Source organism: Hypomesus transpacificus, chromosome 12, assembly GCF_021917145.1.
Source record: "Hypomesus transpacificus isolate Combined female chromosome 12, fHypTra1, whole genome shotgun sequence".
NCBI lineage: Eukaryota > Metazoa > Chordata > Actinopteri > Osmeriformes > Osmeridae > Hypomesus > Hypomesus transpacificus.
The window spans coordinates 9192657-9218847 of record NC_061071.1 but is presented as its reverse complement, the minus strand read 5'-3'; the positions used below and the strand labels follow the sequence as shown (position 1 = coordinate 9218847).

At 49.2% G+C, this 26191-nt stretch overlaps 1 protein-coding gene across 5 annotated transcripts; it reads left to right on the top strand.

The window, feature by feature from the left end:
- The first annotated feature begins 2437 nt into the window (after nucleotides 1-2437).
- LOC124474516 (inositol polyphosphate-4-phosphatase type I A-like) lies at nucleotides 2438-25969 on the top strand. Of its 5 annotated transcripts, none has more exons than XM_047030737.1 (24): nucleotides 2438-2583; nucleotides 6752-6866; nucleotides 10839-10998; nucleotides 11144-11188; nucleotides 11295-11413; nucleotides 11644-11760; nucleotides 12014-12093; nucleotides 12302-12413; nucleotides 12507-12597; nucleotides 12715-12862; nucleotides 13037-13167; nucleotides 13269-13373; nucleotides 13466-13574; nucleotides 14757-14943; nucleotides 15146-15361; nucleotides 15512-15653; nucleotides 16496-16528; nucleotides 16971-17143; nucleotides 17277-17400; nucleotides 17611-17878; nucleotides 18000-18097; nucleotides 18202-18314; nucleotides 18498-18652; nucleotides 23950-25969. In XM_047030737.1, exons 3-24 carry the CDS (start codon nucleotides 10896-10898, stop codon nucleotides 24080-24082), a joined length of 2802 nt encoding a protein of 933 aa, XP_046886693.1. In that variant the 5' UTR covers nucleotides 2438-2583; nucleotides 6752-6866; nucleotides 10839-10895; the 3' UTR covers nucleotides 24083-25969. The 5 variants fall into 5 exon arrangements, with proteins under 5 accessions (XP_046886693.1, XP_046886691.1, XP_046886692.1 ...); XM_047030735.1 differs by having other exon boundaries at nucleotides 15512-15812; XM_047030736.1 differs by lacking the exon at nucleotides 23950-25969 and adding an exon at nucleotides 20522-22428.
- Nucleotides 25970-26191: the final 222 nt, after the last annotated feature.

The window sequence follows — 26191 nt, the reverse complement described above, 5'->3', positions numbered from 1 at the left end:
ATTATTGACCATGTTGCACTGGTTGCTATAGTGTTTTTCGCTGGTAGTTTTATCATCAAGAATAGCTGTCAACACCGACCAGAGGAGGAGCTAATCCGCGTCTATAAACTGGAAAGTTTTGAAGGTAGTTGTAAACCTACCGGAAATCGATACCATTAAAGTGCATCTGCCAATACATCGAAGCTTATTACATCGCCGTATTTTTCCTGTAGGCTATTGGGTAATGCCGTGCATCATTTTATGAACATAAATTATGGAGGACTTGAATAATATATATTTGATGGGCTCTGGCTTTTAAGGTCTTATTTGATTGTTTGGATCTTGCATGGGCATGTGTGGAGTAAATGGACATTTGAAACTGCGGCAATGGAGATGTTTAAACCGAAAGCATTGTCTAAATTCTGCATTGTTTAGCGAGGCTTGCTCTCCACAGCACATAACCTATTGCCTATATATTCACATTTCCTTTACACCTACCCCTTATTTGAATACTTAATTTCACACCTAGCAAATTTTCTACAAATATGTGATTCCAGTAACTACTGCAGCCAGTCTTTAATTGCCGCGAGGACACAGATTTAGAGGAGGTGGTGTTGCCTACGTGGGCTGGTGCTGGGAGAGAAGCAAGCGAAACTACAGACGCACTGACACACGGCAACTCGAATGACAGCGATCCAAATAACACTCGGCGTTCACTGATCTCCAGCCACGACCAGATCCAGGCCTCTCCCTCTGCCAGGCTTCTTCTGTTTGGCAGTTACATGGCATACATTTGCGGCAAACAACTGACCGCAATAGCACCTTGTTGGCTACATGAGCAAATAAGATATTTTCAGCGTAACCGCCAGTTTGTAGGCTACATAAACTTTGAACACTCAATGCAATGAAAGTTGGTTTTATAGAGAGTGGCAGGGATAGGCCTATACTGTTCTCCGAGAATGTGATCGACAGGTAGGCCTATTGACTCATGCATTGGCATGAATGATTAAAATCCTGTATCTCAGCGTAACTCCTGTTCAATCCTCCAGCCTCCTTTTCTCGTTTACAGCCATCCCCCTTCTGCTGATGCCAACTTCTACTGAAGCAGAAGAAAAACACAAAATGCTCCATAATTGCAAGTGACCTTTCCCTGCCTAGCGCTCATCACCACTCCCTCTTGGCAGCGCAGTGTCTCACCGAAACTTCCAAAGCACAGAGTTTAGCAGGTGTGGGAGGCAAGGGCTAGCCGTGTGTGTGGGCTGATAGGCCGTCGCCCACTGTGCTGAAAAATACCTCCGGTAAATGTGACACCATGAATTCCATGAATTCCTCACTGAGTGAGGAAGGCATTAATCAAGGTCTGTCTATATTTCCGGATGTAGCCTATAGGCTTGGTTTAAAACTACTTACTTACGTGCAAACTTGACTAAAAGTGAGCCACTGCAGTGGATCAGTCCATTAGCTGCCTGAAAACGTTAAATGAACATTCGCTTTCCGATACGTTATCGATGTTCGTGATTGACCCGGAAGTGTCTCAGACTGACATGCAGACAATCATCTCTATATGTGGTCTGTTATGGAGGATATAGGCTTGAGTGTGTGTGTGAAAGAGAGAGAGCAATGTGTGATGCGTATGCAAGACAGAAACAGTGAGTTAGGAAGAGAGAGAGAGAAATAAAGACTGAGATATAAAGACAGTGTGTGAGATAAAGAGAGAGAGAGAGATAGAGAGTTAGAGAGAGAGAGAGAGAGAGAGCAGGAGAGGAAGAGAAAGAGAAAGACTGTCTACAACAAGGTGATGAATTGTGAGAGCGTAGGATAGTGTGTGGTAAGGATACAGTATAGGAGTGTTGAGCTGAAGCTTGTTGGATTAAACTCTACAGGATGAGCTCTAAGTTCTATAGTTCAATAAAAGACAAGTAAGGCTGACTGTCTTTAAACTGTTCCACAGTTCCAAGTTTGCTGCCAAGTTGCTGCCAAATATGTAGAGCGTGGAATAGCAACATTGATAAGGGCGACCTGTTGCGGTACACATGGGAGTGCAATTACACAATCTGACCACTTGATGGCGTAGGAATAAAGTCTTGATCCCGATTTGGAGCTAGTGCGCATAGACTTGGAGGTAAACAGTGAGACTGATACCAATTTAAAGTTCAAACATACACGATTTAACATAAGAGCAGAATATTGCTTAGGAAGATACAATAACTATGAATATGACACATGTAGCCTAACGAAGTAGCCTACATTCCTACGTTTATTCAAAACAAAGTTATCATTATTCTAACATGATGACAATAAAGGCTACTTATAATGAATATTCACGTATACGTGCGCTTAACTATAGGCTACTACACGTGGATACTTGTAAAGCGAGTACTTATTGATAAAGCCTGTTTTGGAAAAATCCGATAGGGGGAGCTTCCTTCGATTCAGCTCCACATTCTTCTCAGCTAGTGTAAGTCACATGACTCCCACAGTCAAGAGGCAGACAGCAGATCACTGCAGAGAGTACAAGCTTAACAGCCACCAAATGTTAAGACAGAGCCCTTGTCTTATCTTTCTTCTGTTAAATGGATTTTCTTATGACACGGAATTAGAAATGTAAGTATGCAGAACTTTAAATAATAATGGTGGATGAAGCCACGTTGCGACACTTATACATTCACATCTTAATAGCGTACAAGCTAACAAGCTAATTTGGTCATTGTTTACAAATAATGCTCAACTTAAGAAAACAGTTGAGTCTTTCCTCATAGTTCGTTCAAATGCAACGGTGCAATTATGATACAAAAGGAATGGCCCTCTGAACTAAAGTCTGGTTATGAAACTGTTGCAACGGGTCACGGTTTATTTGAACCTAATCGTTTTGTGCCTTGACCCTGGGTGCGCGTAATTAACGTATTGTAGTAACAGTGTAACTCACAATTGAAGTGAATGTCAACAGATGTGTATTTGAGCTTTTGTCCATACTTGTCTTGCTATGCTACAGCCATCGTTTATTTACCGCAAATGATCCAATTCCGGTAGGCTACAGAAAAACTTAAATAGCATTGTTTCACTTTTGCGCTTGAGACGTCAAACAGGCGTTGCGGTCTGAGAGTAAGGACTTGGTTTGACCGAAATAGTGTTTCTAATTTCTTACCTCCTGTTTCATAAGCTCCGTGTTTCATGTTAATACACTTCATAACCGTTTTCATCAGATCTTTCCCACGACACTGTCCGGCTGGGTCTACAGCTGACTGTATCATTCTTACATAACCCTTTCAAGTGAAGTGCGGCTGACAGCGTTTCCCGAGTGGGTGCGTTCCACATGGCTAGAAACAACAACAAGATGTACTGCAGCACGTGCCAGCTCCGAAGCCTGGTCAGTCATCCATGACGCCAGGGCGTGCATCCTGGTGTCATCCTAATGCAAGCGTAAACAGTATAAAAACAAAGGGTCTGTTTTGAAAAGGTTTCAAACAGAAAAACCGTCGAGATATGGAGACGTGACGGCCGATTTATTGATTAAAGGCTCACATAGGCTAACGGTAGTTCCGTGCCAGCATGTCCATATAATTCGTGGGAAGATGATCGTTCCGGAGGGGGGGCGTTGAGGGCAGTGAGTACAGTCTTGTATGAACATCGACCATGGTTTCCTGTTTCGTAGTGAGACACAAGGTGAAAGGGGACACATTGATTTGAGATCTGTCTTTCTCTGTCTTTCTCTCTGTGTCTCTCTGTCTCTTTCTCTGTCTCTCTCTCTGTCTCTCTCTTTGTCTCTCTTTCTGTCTCTCTCTCTGTCTCTCTCTGTCTCTCTCTCTCTGTCTCTCTCTCTGTCTCTCTCTCTCACTGTCTCTCTGCTTGTCTGTCTCTCTATCACTCCCTATGTCTCTGTCTGTCTATATATCTCTTTCTCTTTGGTACATAATAAGATGAGAGGTTGAACAGGAGGCTGTTGAATCAACTCATCATGTTTCAGGCATGAAAGATCATCTCTCAGTCATCTCTCACACGCATGCCCTACATGACACATCCAGCACACCAATAGTTCTAAATGCCAATACAATGTGTTCACATTCCTTGACACACTGTCTCTCCACTGCCCACTTGGTGCTCATGTTGTGTTGTTACCATGCTCTTCCTGCCCACACACAGTAAGTATGCATGGTTTTAGATACTGTCATTATTCCCACAGAATCCTGCCCTCAAATCACAAAGTTGCACTTCTCCATGAACCACACATACACACATGTACCAATTTCACAAACAGTACCGAATACTGTAACCCCCCCCCCCCCCCCCCCCCCCTTCCCCAATTCTCAGTTGTTGCTTTGGACAGCCCAACTATTCACTGCTGTGTCCATTAGAGCCTGGTGTTGGGGGGTTTATGAGGAGAGGGGGTGTATGTGTTTGGCAGGCCTGAAGGGGGGCTTTCCACATTGCAATTCCCTCTTACGCAACCAGAGTGAATTATTGATGGATGCTGGAGGAGTGGAGAGCATCCGTCCACATGTGCGGAAAAGTAGGAGCTGTCGCTCCCTTCCTGGACTGGATCGAGGATAAGACCCCCGGAGAGAGAGAGAGAGACAGAGAGAGACAGAGACAGAGACAGAGAGAGAGAGAGAGAAAGAGAGAGATGGGTATAAAGAGGACAGAGGAAGAGAGCAAGAGAGAGCATGTTTGAAAACGTGACAGTTGGAGCACTCTGTGTTGTTCAGATGGAGCAGTGTTGTTCTAACAGGTTTGCTTCTGGTTCAGCCCACACTGTGTAGGCTGGGTCACAGCTTAGGTTTGTTATTGTGCAATTCCTGAACCAAGCCTGTATTGTGGGCCTAGATATTGTTCATCTTGTAGGGGCTTGTCTAGAATGAGCACTTCAGCTTGTTGTGTAAAGTTAGATCTACTGACAGGTGATGGATGGATGGCTATCTCACTCAGTTTGTTTTCTTATGTCTCTCCTTTCCTCCTCTCCAACATGTGTTGAATGACACACAGCAGAATCAGCCTTGAACCTTACTCCCTCCTTACTTCCCTCCTTCTTGTCCTGGATGTTGTCAGTGACTCACATAACACTGCAGGTCATATCTGGGCAGACCCCCAGGACTACACCCCCCCCCCCCCCGCTCCCTCCTCCTCCCCCGCCAGGGCTCCATGTGTTTGTGCTGGGTGGAGAGTAGACTCTGACAGGACCTTATCGATCGTCTGCTACTGGCAACACTGCAGAGAAAAGAGGAGATGAGGACAAGCAGGGAAGGATGTACCACTAGGAAAGTGAAGGAAGGGGGAGATCAAATGTAGTGAGCAAAGGGAGCGAGAAGGGATAGAGAGAGAGAGTGAGTAAGGGATAGATGCGAGAAGACGAGTTAGAGAGAGAGAGTATCAGAGAGGGAGGGAGAGAGGGAGGGAGGGAGTGAGAGAGAGCTGGGGGAGCTGTATCCTCTGGTGTGTGATGCAGTCGGAGCGCTGCTGCTGCTGCTGCGTGGAGGTTTGTTTACATGCAGGGACACACGGAACAGGAGCCCAGGAAGGAACGAAGGAATCCTCCATCACATTCTTTCGTTTGATCTTTTAATGAGTACCTCTAACTAGCCCAGCCCAGTTAGGAACAGTGCTTTATACGAATCTGTGGGACTGTCTCCGGTCAATGCTAACCAACAGCAGGCCGCACTCACTGCTCCATTCTGACGTGTGTGTGTGTGTGTGGGCAGGTAAGGCTAAGCTAATACAACTTGTGTTCCCCAATCCACACAGTATAGGTTAGCATGTTAGCTAATCATGCTAAGATTCTGAATCTGAACTGTTGGAATAGGAGGCAGCCATTTTGGGAAGGTCTTATTGTAACAGTTACAGAGGTGTGCTAGCGTTGGCTGGTATGCTAATCTCAGAGAGCCTACGCAGAATGTGTCAGATGCAAAAAGGTCCACTTCAAGCGGCCATGTTGTGTGAGTGTGGCCTATTGCTGTTTCCTGTGGAGAAAGACCCAGAACTATTATGTCAGTTAGTGTTTCTTCAACTGACAGTTAACCTTGTAATGTGGTTTGAGAAGCCAGGAAACCGTCCTCGTTGCACAGGTCATATTTTGAAAGAGCTGACCGTTCGTCCTCCATCCTCGGTCTTGTTTGGAGAGCATCTCCATGCCTCATGGAGCTATCCTGTGTCTGCCCTCCTCAGAAACCATCTGCTGCCGTCTCCAGTCAACCCAGGAGCTGAGTTTGTGAGTGAGTGGAAAATCATCTTGTGTGTGCGTGTGTGCACGCACAGCATGTGTGAGGAACATTGCATGTGTGTGTACGTGCACGTCTGTGTGGATAGTGGAGCACATCAGGTGTCCTGAAACGAGTCACAGCTGGCTCTCTGGAGCTGATATCGTAGGGCAAACTGTCGGCTTGTCATACATGGCAAGCCATCTCAGTTACAAACCATAGGAAGTGCCTCACGTGATTGGACAAATCTGATGTGACTTGGTGTGGTTGGTTCTGTCTGCTAGTTACACAGCAATAACCGTGTACAGGGACCGCTTTAGACCCGTGCAACTTCCTGTGTGGAAATAAGGAAGTGAGGCTGAATGGGGGGGAACCAAGACACAGCTCACACTCACACACACTTAGATACACACACACATGTGGCCCGAACACATACACTCTTCAATAAGAAGCTACGTCCTGCTGACCTCATCTCCACCGCCTAGTTTACCTGCCTTCCTGGAACAGCTCTCTCTCTACTCCCCAGCACCACAGGGGTCATAGTAACGGCCTGCCCTTTGACCTTATGACCCCTCTCTCATCAGACGGTGTGGTGGCAGCCCCACCCTGCTTCCTGTCCTCTCCTGGCTCCTCCCCCCCCAGTCTGACCACCTGACTTGACCAGCCCTCCTGCATCCCACTCTGCCCACCACACCCATAGTGAGTATGCTCTAACTGACCTCAGGCCTGCTCTTAACCCAGAGCCTCTTTCAGAGTTGGTAGCAGTCTAAGGTAAGTATAAATGAACCAACGCAGCTCTGTTGAATAGGAAGTCAGTTTGTGTTTAGTTACTGTGATTCATGATGTACATTTGGGGTAGTCTGTCAATCTTGGTCATCGACGCTGGCAGAGGATGGAGCGGGGATCATAGAGAGGGTGTTTACGTCCCTGGGGCCCTGTTGAAAACCTGGAGGTGGAGGGATGGAAGGGGAAAGAAAGATGCGTGGTTAGAGCATTTTGGTCACAGGTTCAAATCCCTCCGTACCACCATTTGGATGCAATAGTCTGCTAAATTCATACATTCTTGTTATTATTACAGTAAGAAGGGGAGCGAGGGAGAAGGATGAAAAAGTGGGAAGGGGGGAGAGAGAGAGAGAGAGAGAGAGAGAGAGAGAGAGAGAGGGAGAGGGAGAGGGAGAGGGAGAGGGAGAGGGAGAGGGAGAGGGAGAGGGAGAGGGAGAGGGAGAGGGAGAGAGGGAGAGAGGGAGAGAGGGAGAGAGAGGGAGAGAGAGGGAGAGGGAGGGAGAGGGAGGGAGAGGGAGAGAGAGGGAGAGAGAGGGAGAGAGAGGGAGAGAGGGAGAGAGAGAGAGATCACGTGTAGCCGTGGAGGGCGGTAAGAGGCCCAGATAGGACCCTGTTAGGAACCCTCTCACGTGTGTGTCTGATGGAAAGCAGCTGGGGTCTGGAGGTGGAGGACTCATGATGTCATTCATTCATCAATCTGCACCCTGACACCTGCAGCCCTATCAGGACTGTGGCTACAGGGATCAAAGTCTCTTTCCTATATTATAATACGTTTGATTTTTATTTATTTATTTAATCCACCATTATTGTCGAAGGCAATCAGGGGGGTATTCCAGAAAGCAGGTTGTGCAACATAACCGGGTAAGTTAACCCACCAGCTGGCAATGTTGCTACAACGCTGGGTGTCAGCTGGGGAGTTAACTTACCCGGGTATGTTACATAACCTGCTTTCTGCAAAACCCATAGGGCGCTACAGATAACATTTAAAGCAGTAAATAAATCGCATTATAACAGGTTACATTCCATGTACATGAGATGAATAAATGTATATTATCTTAATTTAACCAAACACACACACATAAAAGAATGACCTTATGGTTTTACACCAGCAAGGTGTGTAGATGGAAAATAACTTTGCGGGGGAAAAAGTCTGAGCCTATCATCTTGATGTTGTAGAGGACAGAAGTTTCCATGATGGTGTTGGACCTGCTCGTGGGTACACTTCCTTATTTGGCCAGCGACTGAAAGAGTGTGTAAATACCGAGCAAGATCACTTTACTCCCAGTCACTCCATGTGTCCCACAGAGCGGTTCAGCCGGTGGAGACCCAGTCCAGGCGGAGGAAGGGCTGCTACCCTAAGTGTGTTTACACAAGCTGGTGTCTGTAAACAGAGTAAGGTGGACTGGAGAGGGAGGGAGACACTCAGACCAGGGGTCTGTACTACGAAGCAAGTTCCACATGCCCGGGATATCTTTTAGTTAGCTGGCTCCGCTGAGTCTAACAACCACTATTGTGTATTAAGCAGTGTCACAACGGTGATTATTAAGTTAATAATCACCAAGGATTTTTCCAATCAGGCTATGAGCGTGTTCACATAAAATGGGCGGTGTTTGCTCCATATGACCAATCGCAAACATGGACAAGCCTTTCAAGTTGACAAAATATTGCCAACTGTGTGAATGCATGACTTAATACGCTTATCAATATCACTCCTCCATATTAAGGCCCAAGTAGATCCACACAATATGCTAGTTGCTACAGTGTTTTGGTTGCCACAATTACGTGGTTACTGTCCTGAACTGGCTATTGTGTCATTGCTATTGGAGTGAATGGTGTCCCAGTTTGTATCTGGCTGGAGTGAGTGTGTGTAATGGTGCTTGGTTGGGGTCTTTCAGAGCAGAGGAACCTTGGCAGGCAGTCAGTCAGCAAGCTGCAGTTAAGCTTGGGTTTGCCCTTTTATGGTTAGCAGGCCTGGGTAGTGTTACACACACACACACTCACTCTTACACACACACACACTCACTCTTACACACACACACATACACACAGCTCCCTCCACATACACCGCAGCTAATGGCCTGTGTGTTTCAGTTGAAGTTATGTGAATGTGTGTAGAAATGGTGTCAGAAAGCAGCAGAGATGAGCCCAGCGGTGGCTCCCCCCCCCCCCCTCCTCGAGTGACCCAGTTCATGTGATTCCCAGGGCTACTGGGTCCCCTCTCTATATTTATATTTGGCTCTCACTTGTGTGACTTGTAATCATGGCTAATTTACAAAATGGTTGCAGATATTCAAACACTTTTGCTGCTTTAAATTTGGTAGTCCAGAGGAACAATGACTGCAACCTCCACACACACGCACACACACACGCACACACACGCGCACGCACACGCACACACACACACACACACACACACACACACACATAAGCTTACTTGAACACAAGCCAACACACCCCACCATCTGGCTGGATAACCATCACACATCAGATCTTGGCACCAAGTTGGATCGTACGGTAAGTGAGCATCATTCCTCTGTGATAACAGTAGATGGATGGCCATACTGTAGTAAGGTCCCCTCATCTCAATACACATCCTGTGACACAAATCGGAGGCCTTGTGGACTACCGCAGTGTGTAGGAGTAGAAGAACAGAAGAGTGTCTGAGGGAAAGTGGAGCAGATCTCTGGTCTATTTGAGCTGCTAGCCCGCGGTATGTGTGTAAATAGGCTAATTGCTGGTCTCCAATGAGGGGCGGAGAGGCCTGTTAAGCATGCTCCTTAGCTGAGAAGGGGAGGGGAGGGAGAGGAGGAGGGAGGCAGGGAGAGAGGGTGGACGCATGAGGGTTGTTAAGTGATGTCTAATCATCTCAGAGAGAAACGGCCGTGCCTACTACGGTTCAGCATTTCAACCTTTCGTAGTTATTGCATCAACTGGACACCCAAAACGTTTCCATGTTGGCTCGCGTGTGAGCAAGCTGTGTTCAAGAGGGGAACAGGAGAGCATAAACAATTGAGCAGAAATGAAAGCTTTGATGCGTGTTAAGTACACAATCCCTATGCCACGCACATTAACATGCGCACTCTAACCCTAACCCACACACACACACCAAAACAGATACACCAAAACAGACACACCCACACACCAAAACAGATACACCAAAACAGACACACCCACACACCAAAACAGATACAGAGATACACACACACAGACGCAGGCCAGCAGGCAGGAATAAGCTAGTTTGTCAGCTGTGACTGGGAGCAGATGAGGAGGCTGGCTGAGGGGATGGAGAGGAGGAGTGCTGCATGTTCAAAGACACGTGCTGCCCTCTCCTCCCTCCCCCTCTCTCTCTCTCTCTCCCTCCCTCTCTCTCTCCCCACTCACTGCTTCTCTCCGTCCCTCCCTTTCCATCCATCTCTCCCTCCCTAACTCTCTTTCCTTTCCTCTATCCTTCTCTTCTTTTTCTATCCATCCCTCCCTCCTTACTTCTCTCTTTCTCGCCATCCATCCTTCCCTTGTTCTCTCTCTGCTCCCCCTCTCTCATTTATTTTCTACGTCATCCCCTGTCTTTGCTCATCTCTTCTCTCTTTCTATCTCTACCACTCTTTGCATGCCTTTCCCTCTGAGTCTGTCTCTCTCTTTCTTTCTGTCTCTCGTTCCCTCTCTTCTTCTGTGTGTTCCTCTCTCTGCTGAATGTGGACCACAGGCCCCCTGTGGGCAGGAGGCCACCCCTACTGCTGCTCTACTGGACCTGGACCTGATGGAGGGAGGGTGGGAGGGATTCCATCTTGATGATTCCATCTGTTCCATGTGAATAGCAGGCCTGCAGTCATGATGGTCAAGCTATGTTTCTCTGTTCTTCTTACCTGTCCCTCTCTGTCTCTCTCCCAGTCTAGGAAGGAGGGCTGAGAGGGGGCTGTGTACACACACACACACACACCCCGGGCCATGATGGCGGGGAGGGCTGGTCCCAAGCTGCAGCGGCCGTGGTCGGTGTACCGGGCCAACACCTTCGACCTCTCCTCCGAGATGATGGGGCTGGCACTCGCAGGTCAGACCGCCCCCCTCCCCCCTCCGCGTTGCCACGGCAACACGCCCACCAACGCCGCTGTGCAGCTCACCGGCTGAACTGCCTGGATCTGAAGGCTGGTTTTTAACGTGCACGTGTGTGTGTATGTGTGTGTGTGTTCCTACAGGGAACAGCCAGGACCCTGATGAGCCAGTACTGGAATTCAGTGTGTGTGAGTATCTGATGCAGAACAGTAAACCTGGAGATCCCTACACTACTATTTGTGTGTGTGTGTGTGCACTTCTTCATTGTGTTTGTTGGTGTGTGTGTGTCCCTAGCCTGTACGGAGCTGGTGACCCCAGCGCTGGACCGTAAACCCAACAGCTTCGTGGCCGTGAGCTGCACCACCCCTCCACAGGCCTTCTGGACCAAACACGCCCAGACAGAGATCATAGAGGTGCTCCCACACAACACTGCTGCACCCACAGATCATAGAGGTGCTCCCACACAACACTGCTGCACCCACAGATCATAGAGGTGCTCCCCCACAACACTGCTGCACCCACAGCTGCCTGCTCTTCCTTCCTTTATTCCACAGACACAGACACACACACACCCACACACACAGACACACAGATCCAGACACACAGAGTCCCAGAGTGACGTGGTGTGTTGTGGTCCTGCCAGGGCACCAGTAATCCCATCTTCCTGAGCAGCATAGCCTTCTTCCAGGACTCCTTCATCAACCAGCAGACTCAGGTCAAGCTGTCTGTGTACGATGTCAAGGACCGCTCGCAGGGCACGGTGAGACCACACACAACACACTCCATCCACCTGGCCACCCAAAACACACTATCCACCCAACGCACAGTCCATCCATCTAACTCTCTCACTCTCTCTCTTTCTGTCTGTCTGTCTCTGTCTCTCTGTCTCTCTCGCTTTCTGTCTCTCTCTCTCTCTGTCTATCTCTCTCTCTCTCTCTCTCTGTCTGTTTCTCTCTCTCTTCTCTCTCTCTCTCTCTCTCTCTCTCTCTCTCTCTCTCTCTCTCTCTCTCTAGATGTATCTCCTTGGTTCAGCTCTGTTTCCTGTGAAGGAGCTGCTTCAGGACAAGAACCACAGATTAGCCCTGACACTGAGGTAGGACACACACTATACACACACACACATTACACGCACACACACACCTCATGTTTTACTACACGTCTGGCATCAAATCAAACTTTATATAAAGCTATCACACTGCTCTCTGGGAATCACAGGGTCCTTCTCTCCTCCTCTCCACTTCCTGTCTCCTCCTCTCCACTTCCTGTCTCCTCCTCTGCTCTTCCTGTCTGGATGTTGGCAGGTCAGCGGAGAGCAGCTGTGTGGGGACCATCAGTCTGGTGGCCTGGCAGATGGATGAGAAGAGGGACCAGAGGATGCCAGTGGCACGGCTACCAGACACCATCAATGGCAGGGTGTGTGTGTGTGCGCGCACATGCTTCCGTGTTTTTCTGTCTCTTCGTGTGTGTGTGTACTTTTGTCTCTAAATGTGACCTCTCCTCTCCCAGACGGTGCTTCCCGTGGATGAGAGTCTGACCGAGTCCATGGGCGTGAGGGCCAAGTATGCGTCGCTCTGCAAGGACACCCTGCTGAGATCAGGTGAGGCAGACAGACAGGCAGGCTCAAACAGCACTGTGACATCCAGCTCTACATTTCTATTTGTCATTTTGAACATGTGTGTGTGTGTGTGTGCATGTGTGTGTGTGTGTGTTGCAGTGTTTGGGGGCACCATGTCCCGTATGTACCGCTTCCCTACCACGGACGGGAACCACCTGAGGGTTCTAGAGCAGATGGCAGAGAGCGTGCTCTCTCTCCACATCCCCCGGCAGTACGTCAAACTGCTGCTGGAGGAGGACGCGGCCAGGTACACACACACACACACACACACACTCAGGTACACACTCAGGCACACGCACACACAGGCCCAGAAACACACAGGTGTTCTGGTGTGTGTTATATAGGTAGTTTTTCTGCTCGTCTTTGTGCCTCAGTAAGAGAGTATGTGTGTGTGTGTGTGTGTGTGTGTGTGTGTGTTCAGAGTGTGTGAGCTGGAGGAGCTGGGGGAGCTGTCTCCGTGCTGGGAGAACCTGCGACGGCAGATCGTTACTCAGTACCAGACCACCATCCTCATCTACCAGGAGACCATGACAGACCTACAGGAGTACAAGGGTCAGCGCACACACACGAGCACACACACACACATGAGGACACATATTAGCCATTGACTGACCTTACAACACTGTCTCTATCAATCTCTCCTCCCCCCCCAGGTCCCTGGTTCAAGGCCAGTAACCTGAAAGCAGACAGGAAGCTGGAGTTCATGCCCACCAACCTGCACGTCCAGAGGATGAGGGTGCAGGACGAGTCTGGCTTTGGTGAGCTCCACTCTGCCGACGACATACACACACGCACGTACACCCCCCCACGCACTCCCACCCCCTGTAACAGTCCCTCCCTCGTCCTGCAGACCACACGTATGACGTGGTGACCATGGGAGCTCCGGCCGCTCACTGCCAGGGCTTCAAGAACAGCGGGCTGAGGAAACTGCTGCAGAAGTTTGAGGAGACCAAGAAGCAGTAAGTTGTGCAGGAGGGAGGAGAGGAGAGAGGGAGGAGAGGGAGAGGAGAAAGGGAGGAGAGAGAGAGGAGACAGGTAGGAGAGGGGGAGGAGAGGGGGAAGAGAGGAGAAGCGAGGGAGGGACCTTTTTACCAATGATCTTCTGTTCAATCTTCTGATCAATGACATTCAACAACATACTGTCACGTGAAATTCATTTTATCAATTACATTTATGTTTGGCTCTACCGTTTATTTACCGTTTGCATGAGGCCTTTTCATAGAGTTTATCATTTGTCATGATGTTGTACATGATACAGTATAAGCTCAATTATTTTGAATTCATCTATGATTCTATCCTTCTAAAATGATTTATTTCCCGGCTTTTTAACTGCATCTTTATTTTCTAATCAGCGTTAATGAGGAGGAATGGTGAGTTGTGGTTATTATGGGGGCTTTGTTTGGTTTGTCACTTGTTTCTCCCCTGCATGGAAGTATGCTGTCACTGGGAGTCTGGTCTCCTTCAGGGAGTGTGACAATGTGTTTTTGTGCGTGCTTGCGTGTGTGCGCGCGTGCATGTGAAGGCTTGCTGATGGATACTAGTAAATGTGACTGCTGAAGGGTGCTACGTAGCAGGAACCATCTCTGTCAGTGTTGTTAAGATGGTCTGATGCAGGGCTGAGAGGGACTGGTGTGTGTGTGTGTGTGTGTGTGTGTGTGTGTGTGTGTGTGTGCAAGCGTCTGTGTGTGTCTGTGTGTGTCTGTGTGTGTCTGTGTGAGTGTCTGTCTGTGTGTGTGTGTGTGTGTGTGTGTGTGTGTGTGTGTGGGTTGGGACAGTGCCGTCCCCTGTTTTCCTGTGGGTCAGGACCAGGCATGTGCATGTGACCTTGGAGACTGACCTGCTCACACACTGTCACAGCAGGACTGGAGCTGCCTCACGCTCCTCTGACTGCTGTTAGGAAGAATCGCTCTGTGTCAGTAGAGCACAAAAGGTGTTAGTTAATGTGTGTGTGTGTGTGTATGTCGCTTGTGAAAGTCGGTTTAGCTGTGTGTCTGTGTGTATCTGTCTGTTTGTCTGTGTGTGTGTGTGTGTAATGTGTGTTCAATGCTGTTGGGTAAGCTGTGCCTGTCCTTGCCTCCAAGTGTGTGATGAGTGTCTCTTGAGTGTGTCAAATCACTGACCCCCTCCCTCCCTCCCTGCAGCAGTGCCCTGTCCAGCTGTCAGTCCATCGTCTATATCCCTCAGGACATTGTGCGGGCCAAGGAGATCATCTCCCACATCAACACTCTGAAGACGCAGGTCAGCTACTACGCTGAGCGTCTGTCCCGCGCCGCCAAGGACCGCTCCGCCAACGGCCTGGAGAGAACCCTCACCATCCTGGCCGACAAGGTGGGGGTCCGGGAACAGAACCCTGCTTAGAACCCTGGTCATGTCTGGTACTAGAACCCTGCTTAGAACCCTGGTCATGTCTGGTACTAGAACCCTGCTTAGACACCTGGTCATGTCTGATACTAGAATATGCAAGTTGTTGCTTCCTTTTCCGGAGCCCTGTTCCTCTCCTGACCCCTGCCCCTTCTTCCTGTCCTGTCAGACTCGTCAGCTGGTGACGGTGTGTGACTGCAAGCTGCTGGCCTCGGCCATCCAGGCCCTGAACGCCGCGCGGCCCGACTACATCGCCTCCAAAGCGTCTCCCTCCGCCGACTCGGAACAAGTAGTTCTCCGCAACGACCAGGACACCCTGCTGGCCAAGTGGAGCGGCCGGAACAGCCGCTCCTCCCTGCACGTGGACTGGCATGAGGAGGAGTGGGTGAGGACAGGCTCTCCGGACAACTGCATCTTTCAGGGACTCAGCGTGGACTAGATATATACGATTCACGTTACTGGTTGGTTATTTGGTTTCCTTTCTCTCTTCACTTGTCCTCTGTCCCCTCCCCCCCCCCCCCCCCCCCCCCCCCAGGAGAAGGTATGGGTGAACGTTGAGAAGAGTCTGGAGTGTATAATCCAGCGTGTGGACAAGCTCCTGCAGAAGGACAGGCTTCCCTGCGACAGCAGTGAGGACAGTACCCAGCCCGACCAACAGGGCGGCGCCTCTAAGAAAGGTAACCGGGCCTTCTGGATCAACCCCGACTGCATGCCGTCATCGCCAACGTCATCTTCGTCATCGCCCTCCTCCTCCCCCACCGCCACCATCCCTTCTTCATCATCCTCCATGCCTGCTCTGGTCTCTGCATGCCGCCCCAGCCCCCACAGAGAACCCTGTAGGTCACCTCTCCTCCTTAATACCCCCTACCTTTCTCTCTCCGTCCCTCTCTCTCCTCTGTCTCTCTCTTTTCATCCCTCCACTCGTGTAACCCTGGGTGCAGTTCTCTGATCCTCTCTATATTGGTTCAGTAAAGATATAGGTCCAGTAATGCATTTCTGCTAACATGCATACATATCATCATACGCATGTTCAGATGTTGTTTCAGCCTTGCATGGGGAATCCTTAGTCATATCTACTCTTTAAAGGTACAACATTTACACTGTATATATTATGAATGCCATCCAATACCTCCATGTTTATTATTAAGTCTACCCCGGTTTAGTTTGCCAGGAAAGTGTAGCTTTGCAAGTGAATAAGTCTCAACTGTCCAATATGGAGAAGTGTGACCGTCTGTCCTCTGAATCATGTGGTTGTGTTGTTTGTGCTGCTTTGGGTGGAGGCTGTCTCTGTGCCTAGCTAGCTGGCTATCCCAGGCATCACTGTTTATACTGTACTGTTCTGCGAGCCCAGCTTAACTAGCTAGCTAGCCCAGGCCTCACGGCTACTGTACTGTCCTGCTAGCCTAGCTAGCTAGCTAGCTAGCCCAGGCCTCACTGCTACTGTACTGTCCTGTTCGTGCGTGCTGCCATGTTGCTGGTGGCCGCCCCTAACTTGCATGTTGCACCTCCGCCCCTCCAGATGGCAATCCCAGTGGCGAGGAGGCCTTCCCAGGTAAGAGCTCTGTCCTCCCCCCTGCCCCAGTCCCCCTGCCCCAGTCCCCCTGCCCCGTCTCCCCTAAGACAGCCCCTGGCTCCCAGGTCTTCCAGCCCCCTATCCCCCAAGCCCCTTCTCTGTAGAACAGCCCCTGGTCCCCAGCCCCCCTACCCCCAGCCCCCTCTCTCTAGAACAGCCCCTGCTTCTGCTTCATGTAGGTCTGTGTGTAGGTCTGTGTTGTAGGTCTGTGGGTCTCTGTACCACACTGTCTTGTCTTACAGTCTTGTGTTGTCACAGACAGACAGGAAGATGTTTAACTCATGATGGATGAAGAGTATGTTGTTCACCAGGAGACTGGTACTGGTTACAGGAGGGTACAAATAACGGAAGAGTGCTTAAATGGATTCAGTTGAAGTTGTGTGTGTTTGTGCTTGGTTGTGTGTGTGTGTGTCCTTCCCAGGCGAGTGGAGCGAGGCCCTGTACCCCCTGCTGACCACGCTGACAGAGTGTGTGGCCATGATGGGAGACAAGGCCAAGAAGGCCATGGTGTTCCTGCTGATGCAGGACAGCGCTCCCACCATCGCTCTGGACCTCACCCTGCAGTACCGCCGCGACGTGGTCTTCTGCCAGACGGTCAGCACACACACACACTCACACCACACACACTCCCACGCGCGTGCACACACAAGCACGCACACACAATGTTGCCCTGCAGCTGAATGTTGAGTGTTGTGGTGATGCCTGTGTGTTGATGTTGTCATGGCAGCTGACCGCGCTCATCTGCGGCTTCATCATCAAGCTGAGGAACTGTCTCCGTGACGACGGCTTCCTCAGACAGCTGTACACCATCGGCCTGCTGGCCCAGTTTGAGTCTCTCCTGAGCACCTACGGTAAACAACAACAGCCTCTCTATCCCTGTATGTGTGTGTTTATACATATACGTGTGTGTATGTGTGTTTAAACATGTGTGTGTGTGTTTAAACATGTGTGTGTGTGTGTGTTTATACATATGTGTGTGTGTTTATACATATACGTGTGTGTATGTGTGTTTATACATATGCGTTTGTGTTTATACATATGTGTGTGTGTGTGTGCTCCAGGTGAGGAGCTGGCCATGCTGGAGGACATGAGCGTGGGCATCATGGACCTGCGGAACGTTACCTTCAAGGTCACCCAGGCAACGTCTAGCTCCGCCCCCGACATGCTGCCCGTCATCACGGGGAACCGGGACGGCTTCAACGTGCGCATTCCGTTGCCGGGGACGATGTTTGACGCGTTGCCGAGGGAGATTCAGAACGGCATGTTGCTGCGTGTGCAGCCAGTTCTCTTCAACGTCGGCATTAATGAACAGCAGACCCTGGCTGAGAAGTACGACCTGGGGGAGGGGACTGGGGGGGAGGAGGGGAGGAGGAGGGGAGAAAAAAGAAAAAGAAACTGACACTTGCTCTGTGTTCGTGTTTCTCTGTGTATGTGTGTGTGTGTGCATCAGGTTTGGAGACACGTCCCTGCAGGAGGTCATTAACCTGGAGAGCTTGGCCAGACTCAACTCCTACTACGAGCAGTTCAAAGAGGTCCTACCTGAGGACTGTGAGTGACAAGACTGCCCTCTCTCCTGCCTGCCAGCCTGGGTTTGCCTGGAGACATGGTTCTCACCTCCTCTCTCCTCTCCTCCTCCTGGTTCCTCCCCCCAGGCCTCCCCAGGTCTCGTTCTCAGACGTGTCTCCCTGAGCTGTTGAGGTTCCTGGGGCAGAACGTCCACGCCAGGAAGAACAAGAACGTGGACATCCTGTGGCAGGCCGCAGAGGTAGGACACACACGCACACACACACACATCACCAGCGCGGTTTGTCATGGAGATGAAGATAACACTGAGATACATTTGCTTGATTAAAAGTCTTCCCTCCACCCACTTCTCTACCTTGACCGTGTGTGTGTGTGCGCGTGTGTGTGTGTGAAATCCACCCGTCTCTCCCCTCCTCCGCCCCAGATCTGCCGGCGTCTGAACGGCGTGCGCTTCACCAGCTGTAAGAGCGCTAAGGACCGCACGGCCATGTCTGTGACCCTGGAGCAGTGTCTGATCCTGCAGCACGAGCACGGCATGGCCCCCCAGGTCTTCACCCAGGCCCTGGACTGCATGCGCAGGTACGTCCCCCCCCTCCGACAAGCCCCCTCTCTACTGCCTGAATACAGACGCCCGCCCCCCCACTGCCACCTCCCCCCACCACCACCACTGTGAGGGCATGTGCCAACTAGCTTTGTGGCAAGTAGATGACTGGACAGTCCTTTTTGAAATGGCCTCAGTCTTTTTTTTAAACCCTCTCTCCCTCTCTAAGTTACCACACTTTTCTTACTTTAGTGCTCCCTCTCTCGCTTTGTCTACCTTTCCCTCTTTCTTTCTGTGTTTCCTTCTAACTCTCTCTTTCGCTCCCTCTCACAAACCTCTCCCTCTCTCTCTCTCTTTCTGTGTGTATCTCTCTCTCTCTTTCTGTGTGTATCTCTCTCTCTCTCTCTCTGTATCTCTCTCTCTCTCTGTGTATCTCTCTCTCTCTCTCTCTCTCTGTATCTCTCTCTGTCTCTGTATCTCTCTCTCTCTCTGTGTATCTCTCTCTCTCTCTGTGTATCTCTCTCTCTCTCTCTGTATCTCTCTTGGCAGTTGGCACCTGTTCCTTCAGTGTCACTGTGTTTTCAGCCCTGTCTGTCCGTCCAGTTAGCAGTAAATAGCCACCCACGGAGCTCCTAAATGCCCCTCTCCAGCTCATCTCATCCCCCTCTGCTCCATCCCTCCGCCTCCCCATCCCCCTCCCCCCTGTTTGCTGACTGCTTGCTGAACGAGAAGAGAAGGATGAACCCCCTGTTGCGTTAGCAGGCTGAGGGACTGGCGGGGGAACACCTCGTTGACGGTTCAGTAATGAGCAACACTCGCGCTAGAACAGTACCACAGTCTGCTGACAGGAGAACAGTATCTACCGACAGCAGGAAGACCGCTCCCAGGTTCTTTGTGCATGGCTGAAGGCTCACAGCAATGACGCGAAAACAGTTCTCGTCCAAATGGCACGAGGTGGCACCCAGGCGTACACTAGGACAAAGTGTTCAGGGGCTGGCGGGCAGCCAGGGCCTTTCTCTCCCTCTCTCTCTCTCGTCTTGGTGTCCAGACAGAAGGTTGGATGTTGCAGTGGCTGGTGATCCCGATTCTCCGTCCCCACCCGGCGATGATACAGCTGTGAGGGGGGGAGGGCTCTGAGTGGGGCGGGGTTTTAGGAGCGGTTGCCGTAGGTCACACATCCGGTAATGGCCTGTGAGGTTTGGCGACTGAGTGCATGCTGGGAAGGTGGCCTGTTGGTGCTGCATGGCTGTATGGCTGGCAATGCCCTCTCCCCCCCTTCCTCCCCCTTCCTCCTCTTCCTCCTCCTCCTCCACTCTGGGCTCGGGTCAATTCAGGAGGCAAAGAAGTATAGTCAAATATAAGTCAAATAAGCTGTTTCAAATTCATGAATTTAATTTAGCTGAAGCCCCTCAGTTGACTACCCCCCCCCCCCCCTCAGGAAAGTCCCATAGCTGTGTCTTCTTGCCTGTCTCCCTTTCCTATCCCACAAAGATGTCGAAACATTTCTCTTAATTTTCTTTCTCTCTCTTCCTTCTCTTCCTCTGGAACCATGTCACGTTTTGATTCTGCTTCCTCATGTGTTCTTGTCCACGTTCCTCCGCTTCGTGTCTGGGGGGGTCTTTGTTCTCGTCTGAACTGGGTCTCATTTCACCTGTCCGTTCCGCTGGCTGTGGTCTGTGGTCCCGACATCATTCTCTAACCTCCTCTTGCCTCCCCCCACGCCCACATCCTCTCTCTCTCCTCCGCCTTCGCGGTCGTCACCTCCATTTCTTTGGATTTTCCCCCTCGCTGTCCCCACGCCCACGTCCATGCCATCTGTCTCCCCTGGCCTCGCTTCTTCACTCCCCCCCGGTCCCCCCTGTCTTCTCCCCTCCTCTCTTCGCCCCCTCCCACCCCCCCGTCCACAGCATTGGGACCAGGGAGGGGGTGATCCAGAAGAACCTGAGCGGGCTGCTGCCTGCGAGGGACCTGAGGCTGGACCCCAGCCTGCTCTACTCCCTGCCCCTGCTGGCCCTCAGCCCCAACCTGCTGATCGTCTGGCTCTTCCTCAGCGTGGCCTACCTGCTGGCCAAGCTCCGCTGCAGCTGAACACACACACCTAACACACACACACACAGGCAACACACTGGACCCCTGGCCCTCCTAGCCCCTCCCCCCCCCCTCCACCTTCCTCTCGCTCTATTTTTACTGTCTACTACTACCCTGACCCCCCTGAGCCCCCCTGACCTTCCAGTGTAACTGTCTGGCAGGCAGACTGGCAGATAAGAATGCAGGCAGGCAGGCAGACAGGAAGGCAAACGATCAGTCAGATAGAGGGATAATAGTCAGTTAGTTTGTCAGGAAGGCAGGATGTATATACTGGATGTTAGTGAGTGTAGAGTTTTACGAGGCTTTACACTGCGTCTCTCAGCTAAAATGACTGCCCCTCCGACCAATGGATGCTTCTCTTCAGCGTCCTGCCCTACCTGTCCACTGTCTTTCGACCAATCAAGTCAAAGCAGGGGGCCGGTCTAAAGGTTGTCGGTTCAGTGTGTGACTGTTGGGGTCATAGTTCTGCCTTATTCCTCACTGGAAGAACCATTTTGAACGACAGAGTTTGAAACAAAGCCACTGTATAATAGCTATTGTCGAGATGAGAGGTTATTGTCGTAATTCTGGATTTAACAGTATTGTTATAGGGTTATGATGAATATGCAACTTTTGCTATTCCAGGTTACACATGACTATAGCCCTTTTTCTTACTCTGAATTTAGGGTTTTGTTTTGCACAAGAGTTTTTTCCAGTCATGCACATTTTTAGCTAGCTTGATTGTTGATGTCTTCCATGTTATATTAGCATCCTAAAGTGCATAGGCCAGAAGAAGGTTGTGAACGGGTTCTAGATGCCAGTTAGGTTGTAGCGGCCTGTACAGTCAGTTCCAGTTCTTCCTGCTCTTACAGATGGACACTGTCTGCTCGCACTTTCTAGCTTGTTGTTCCCAATGCAGTAAGTCTCGCCAATAGACACGATTTATTATTTCACAGGAAGCAAGTCTTATGGTTGAATTGTTGGAATGTACACCACAGTGTTTCAGGCAAGCTTGTTTGAATACGTAGGCCTAATGTAATACATGAATACATGATTATTATTATTATCAGGCGCTTTTATCCAAAGTGACGTACAGTCCACGGGGATTTGAACCTGCGACCTGCAGTCAAATGCCACCGAGCTCTACCCACCCCTATAGTTATGTAACCTGCTGGGCGCAGTATCCAACCAGCAGTATTTATGTGTATTTTTCTATATTTACTATTTCTTTATTTCCCGCCGTTCTGAAAGATGGATGGAGTAGGAGAGCGATCAGAAGAATGTAAGATCTTGTGCCAAAGGCTTCAGGCAGGACTGGGAGAGACCAGCTTCCTGGTGTTATTCCCAGGTTGGTGTAGAAGCAGGGTTAGGGTTTAGAGATGACTTATGATGCAGCACAACAGAGGTTAGTGCTGACTCTAGAACTTAATCCTGATCTTCCTGTTTGGGTTCAATGGAACTACAACCTGTCCCCTGGGATGGATTCCTTTATCAGGCGCTTTGATCCAGAGCTACATACATGGGAAGATTCAAACGTGCCGTTTCAGTCAAATGCTCTTAACCACTGAGCTATACTCGGTATGTGATGAACTCTTCCTTGCGTGAATGCTGCTGTGACAAGAAGAAGACTTTGCTGCTGTTTCCTTCCAAGACAGACATATTCAGCCCAATCTAAGATGACCCACTAAAGAAATAGACCACCCAAAAATAACCTCCTTTGGGGAGGTAATCATGCTCTTCCTACACCCCCCCCCCCCCTTTCCCTGCCCCCCCCCCCCCCCCAACACTATACCTGACCTCGAGACTGTTCTGGAACATTACCCACAAAACAATGGCAGCAGTTTCCATATGCATTTGACCAGTTATGAAGACCTTTGACCTTTTCAAGACAATGGAACAGATGCTGTTTCACAGTCTTTGAGGAAGCATATGCATTATTCTTTGCTCGGTATTCCACGTAAAGTTTTTTGGAATATGTTGTGTATATTTAGAGTGATGTATAGAATTATTCCATAACTATCAATCAATTACGCTGATTTAGAACTACCTCTATCTTCCCATGACAAGATGTTGGGGCAGGGATGAAATCAAAGGAGCCATGATAATAACATGATTAAAGCAATGAGGGACTTCCTCCTTCTGTCAGTAAGCAGTGACAAAGACCCTGAAGCTCCCCCTGCTGTTTAGACAGGGAACTGTTAAACTAGCAGCCCTGTTTTCAGAGGGTTAGAAAACTGTCCAGTAACAGAACTATAAGAAAAGGATCCAAATGAACATTTCTTTCTGGCTCCAAATATATTTATTGTAGTCCACGTAGCCAGGTTGTTAAGGCAGATGCTTTTATTCCTATTTAATAATCAGCTCCTAGCTTCTTGCTTTTTCTTTCTAACCAAAAAGCTTTTTCTTTCGTTTTTGGGAAAGGGAAAATCCCCAAGAGAGCACTATCAAATCGATAGAAAATATATTTGTATTGCTGTAAATAGTATTTTAAAATGCTTATGTGTCAATCCATATACATTATGTTTGCTAAAAAAATATTTATTCTAATGCAGAGTATATATTGTGATTATGGTTCTTGCATAATCTCCCTGCTGTTGTCACTTTATAGGAGCTGAGGGGGGTGTTTGTTTTCAGGTGTCTGTGTTAGACAGTCAGTATGAAGAGTCCTGTCGTGACCACACTATGCTCAACCTCTCTGTCTCTCATATATCCCTCTCTCTCTCTCACCTGTCTCTCTCCTTCTCTCTGTCTTGGCTCTTTTTCATCAATGCTTCACCCCTGGAAGCGCAATAAGTCCCCCGCCATGCACCATGCGCCATGCGGCCTGAGCCCTGCTATGTCGTAGCCACGTGTCGCACCAACAATGATCATCGAGAAGCAAAAGCTCAGCGCTTTTAGATGGGACGTGTTTGTAGCTCCTTCCTCCATGTTTACAGGCCAGCAGCTCGTTAGTGTTTCACAGGCCTCAGTGTCTCTCCAACACCCCCCCCCCCCCACCCCACAACCCCCCCCACCCCACAACCCCCCCCCCCCATCCCAGTCCTCACGTAGTGTGTGTTACTCTCACTGCCATCGGGTTTTTATTTAGTCTCGTATTTTAACAGATCCAATTTTTTTTCTTCGTTTTTCTTCACTTGCTGTCATCCTTTCTGTGCTCCCCCCCCCCCCACTCCCTCCTCTCTCTCCTCTGCACTCCCTCCCCCCCCCCCCCACTCCCTCCTCTCTCTCCTCTGCACTCCCTCCCCCCCCTCCCTCTCTCATTTCCCAGTGAGGGCTGCAGAAGGGAGAACACAATGAAGAATGTCGGATGTCGCAAGTACGCGTTTAACTCCCTGCAGCTCAAGGCCTTCCCCAAACATTACAGGCCTCCGGACGGGACGTTTGGGAAAGTGGACTCCTGATGAGGAGCCGTGCGTCCTGTAGCTACCGTGCGTCCTGTAGCTACCGTGTGGCAGATACCTGTAGAAACCCCCCCCACCAGCGCCGTACTCAGGAAGAGGCTGTCCAGAGCTGCGCAGCGTAGAGCCAGCGTGGTTCTGTCTGTCCTGATCGCGTTGCTTCCTCTTGAATAAGCCCCAGATGTGTATATCTAGCCTGTGCATCCGTGGATTAGAACGGCGTAGACATGGTATTTGTTCAGTTGTCGGTTAAGTCTCACGTTCGGTAATCCCGTGTTCTGAATCTCCTTTAGCTGTCAGTTTTGAAGACCTGTAAGATACCATGTAGATGATGTTACCATGACATGGAAAGGTGACATTCAACTTCTGGCCTGAAGATGCACACAGCTCAGACCGCCGACTACTTGTAGATAGATCTAGACGCACTGTCCAGCGTAGACACTGCTTTTAGGTCACTTACGGTAACACTGGATCACTGATCTTAACGTGCACTGAGCTACTGTCTTGAGGAGGCTGTAATGAAGCGGTTTTCAAGTATTATGATTTTTTTTTTTTTAAAGCGCCATGCATTCAGATGTAACGAATCCACTCCAACCGGGACCCAGGCAGTCTCTGTTAAAGCCGTCGCAGTGGATGTACCCGTTTTAGCCATCGTATCCCACCTGCACCCTGGTCATGATCAGCTTTGTGTCTATATGCATTTTAAATGGTTTGATAGTTTGGGTTTTATGTCCCGTTTATGGGGACAATCCTGTTTGTCTTGTGGACTGTGACCTAAGAGCTGCTGTTTGTCAATACATTTTTACTTTGGGCCTTTTATTTTTGTTGTCTCTTTTTGTGCCTTCCGTCTTCAACCCATTCCTTCACAAACTCGACGTTCTTGGAAACCGCGAAACGAAAAATGATCTTCCTTATCGGGAACACGGGACTGGACGCACTTTCTGTTGCAGGTGATTGAAAGCCAGGTAGCAGGAATCTGTACCATAGATATGACGCGAGCACAACCTGTATTTGCAGGTCTGTCTAGGAAGCAGTTCTCAAACCCGAAAATGTTGCTTTTTCGTTTGGGTGCCTATTAGTATTCTCTGCTCATGGAAAGCAGTTGTAAGCCTCTTCCCCTCCCTGCCTTCCCTCTTTCCCAGGCACCTCATGCAGCTTTTCAACCATGCATCTCACTGTCTTCTCTCATTTAGAAAAAACAGACTGAATTGCCATCGGCACTGAAGAAAAACAACACAGGGATTCATGTGTCTCCATCTTAACGTCATGTGTCGCCTATTAGTATTTAAAAAATGTTCTTCAATAAATGTATGCATTTGTTGCAAGGCTGTTTTTGAACTTTTTCCAGAACTGAAATTGGTTGTGCCATTCCAAAAGAGGAGAAAGGAATGAGATGAGATTTGTAAGGAACCATTACCCACAATGCAATGTATCTTCTGACCACAAGAGATCACTGTTGTTCATGTTTCTGCTGCACAGTCTGGGGATTTCAATGCAAACAACTGTTAAAAACTTCACTTACAGAATCCTATTCTCTCAGAATACTCCTTTGTGTGCAGATAAAAGCTGCACATATAGAGGTACTTTTAACAGGCAACTGTGATCCACTCTCAAGTTATTTGCAAAGTTGGCCAACAGTGAAATCACTGTGTTGTTCTGTACATTGTTGTGTCTGTCTGCATTTTACTGAACATTATAGATACAACTTTATTTTGCATCTATGTGCTTTCTCTACTATAGTTGCCATTCCATGTTCGGATTGGATACATATTTATTTCTATTGTAATGAGCGCATTTATTTTACCATGCACAAAAATAGGATATCTGTAGTCCTGAATATTGCGATCAATTGTGCTCTTATCAATATCTGATGCTAATAAAAGAAAAAGATTTGTGAATTGTTTGTGTCCCATCACGTGGTAGTCTTATTGCATTTCAATTTGTTCTATTACATGAAGGAATGCTCTAGGTGCCAGTAGATACATTGTAGCATAGATTTTGGATCAAGCTATAGTCAGACAAATTGGCAAATACAGAACCACTCGTGAAGTTTCTAGGGACCTGTGATTAATTTTCAGAGGAAGGAACTGGAGGAAATATTTGCAGTAAGCA

Bases quoted from the DNA above. Each gene is read 5' to 3' on its own strand.
- LOC124474516 (XM_047030733.1), top strand. From the start codon at position 10,896: ATGATGGCGGGGAGGGCTGGTCCCAAGCTGCAGCGGCCGTGGTCGGTG. The intron at 11,761-12,013 runs GTGAGACCACAC...CTCTCTCTCTAG, and splicing joins AGGACCGCTCGCAGGGCACG to ATGTATCTCCTTGGTTCAGC. The intron at 15,813-16,495 runs GTAGGTCACCTC...CCGCCCCTCCAG, and splicing joins CAGCCCCCACAGAGAACCCT to ATGGCAATCCCAGTGGCGAG.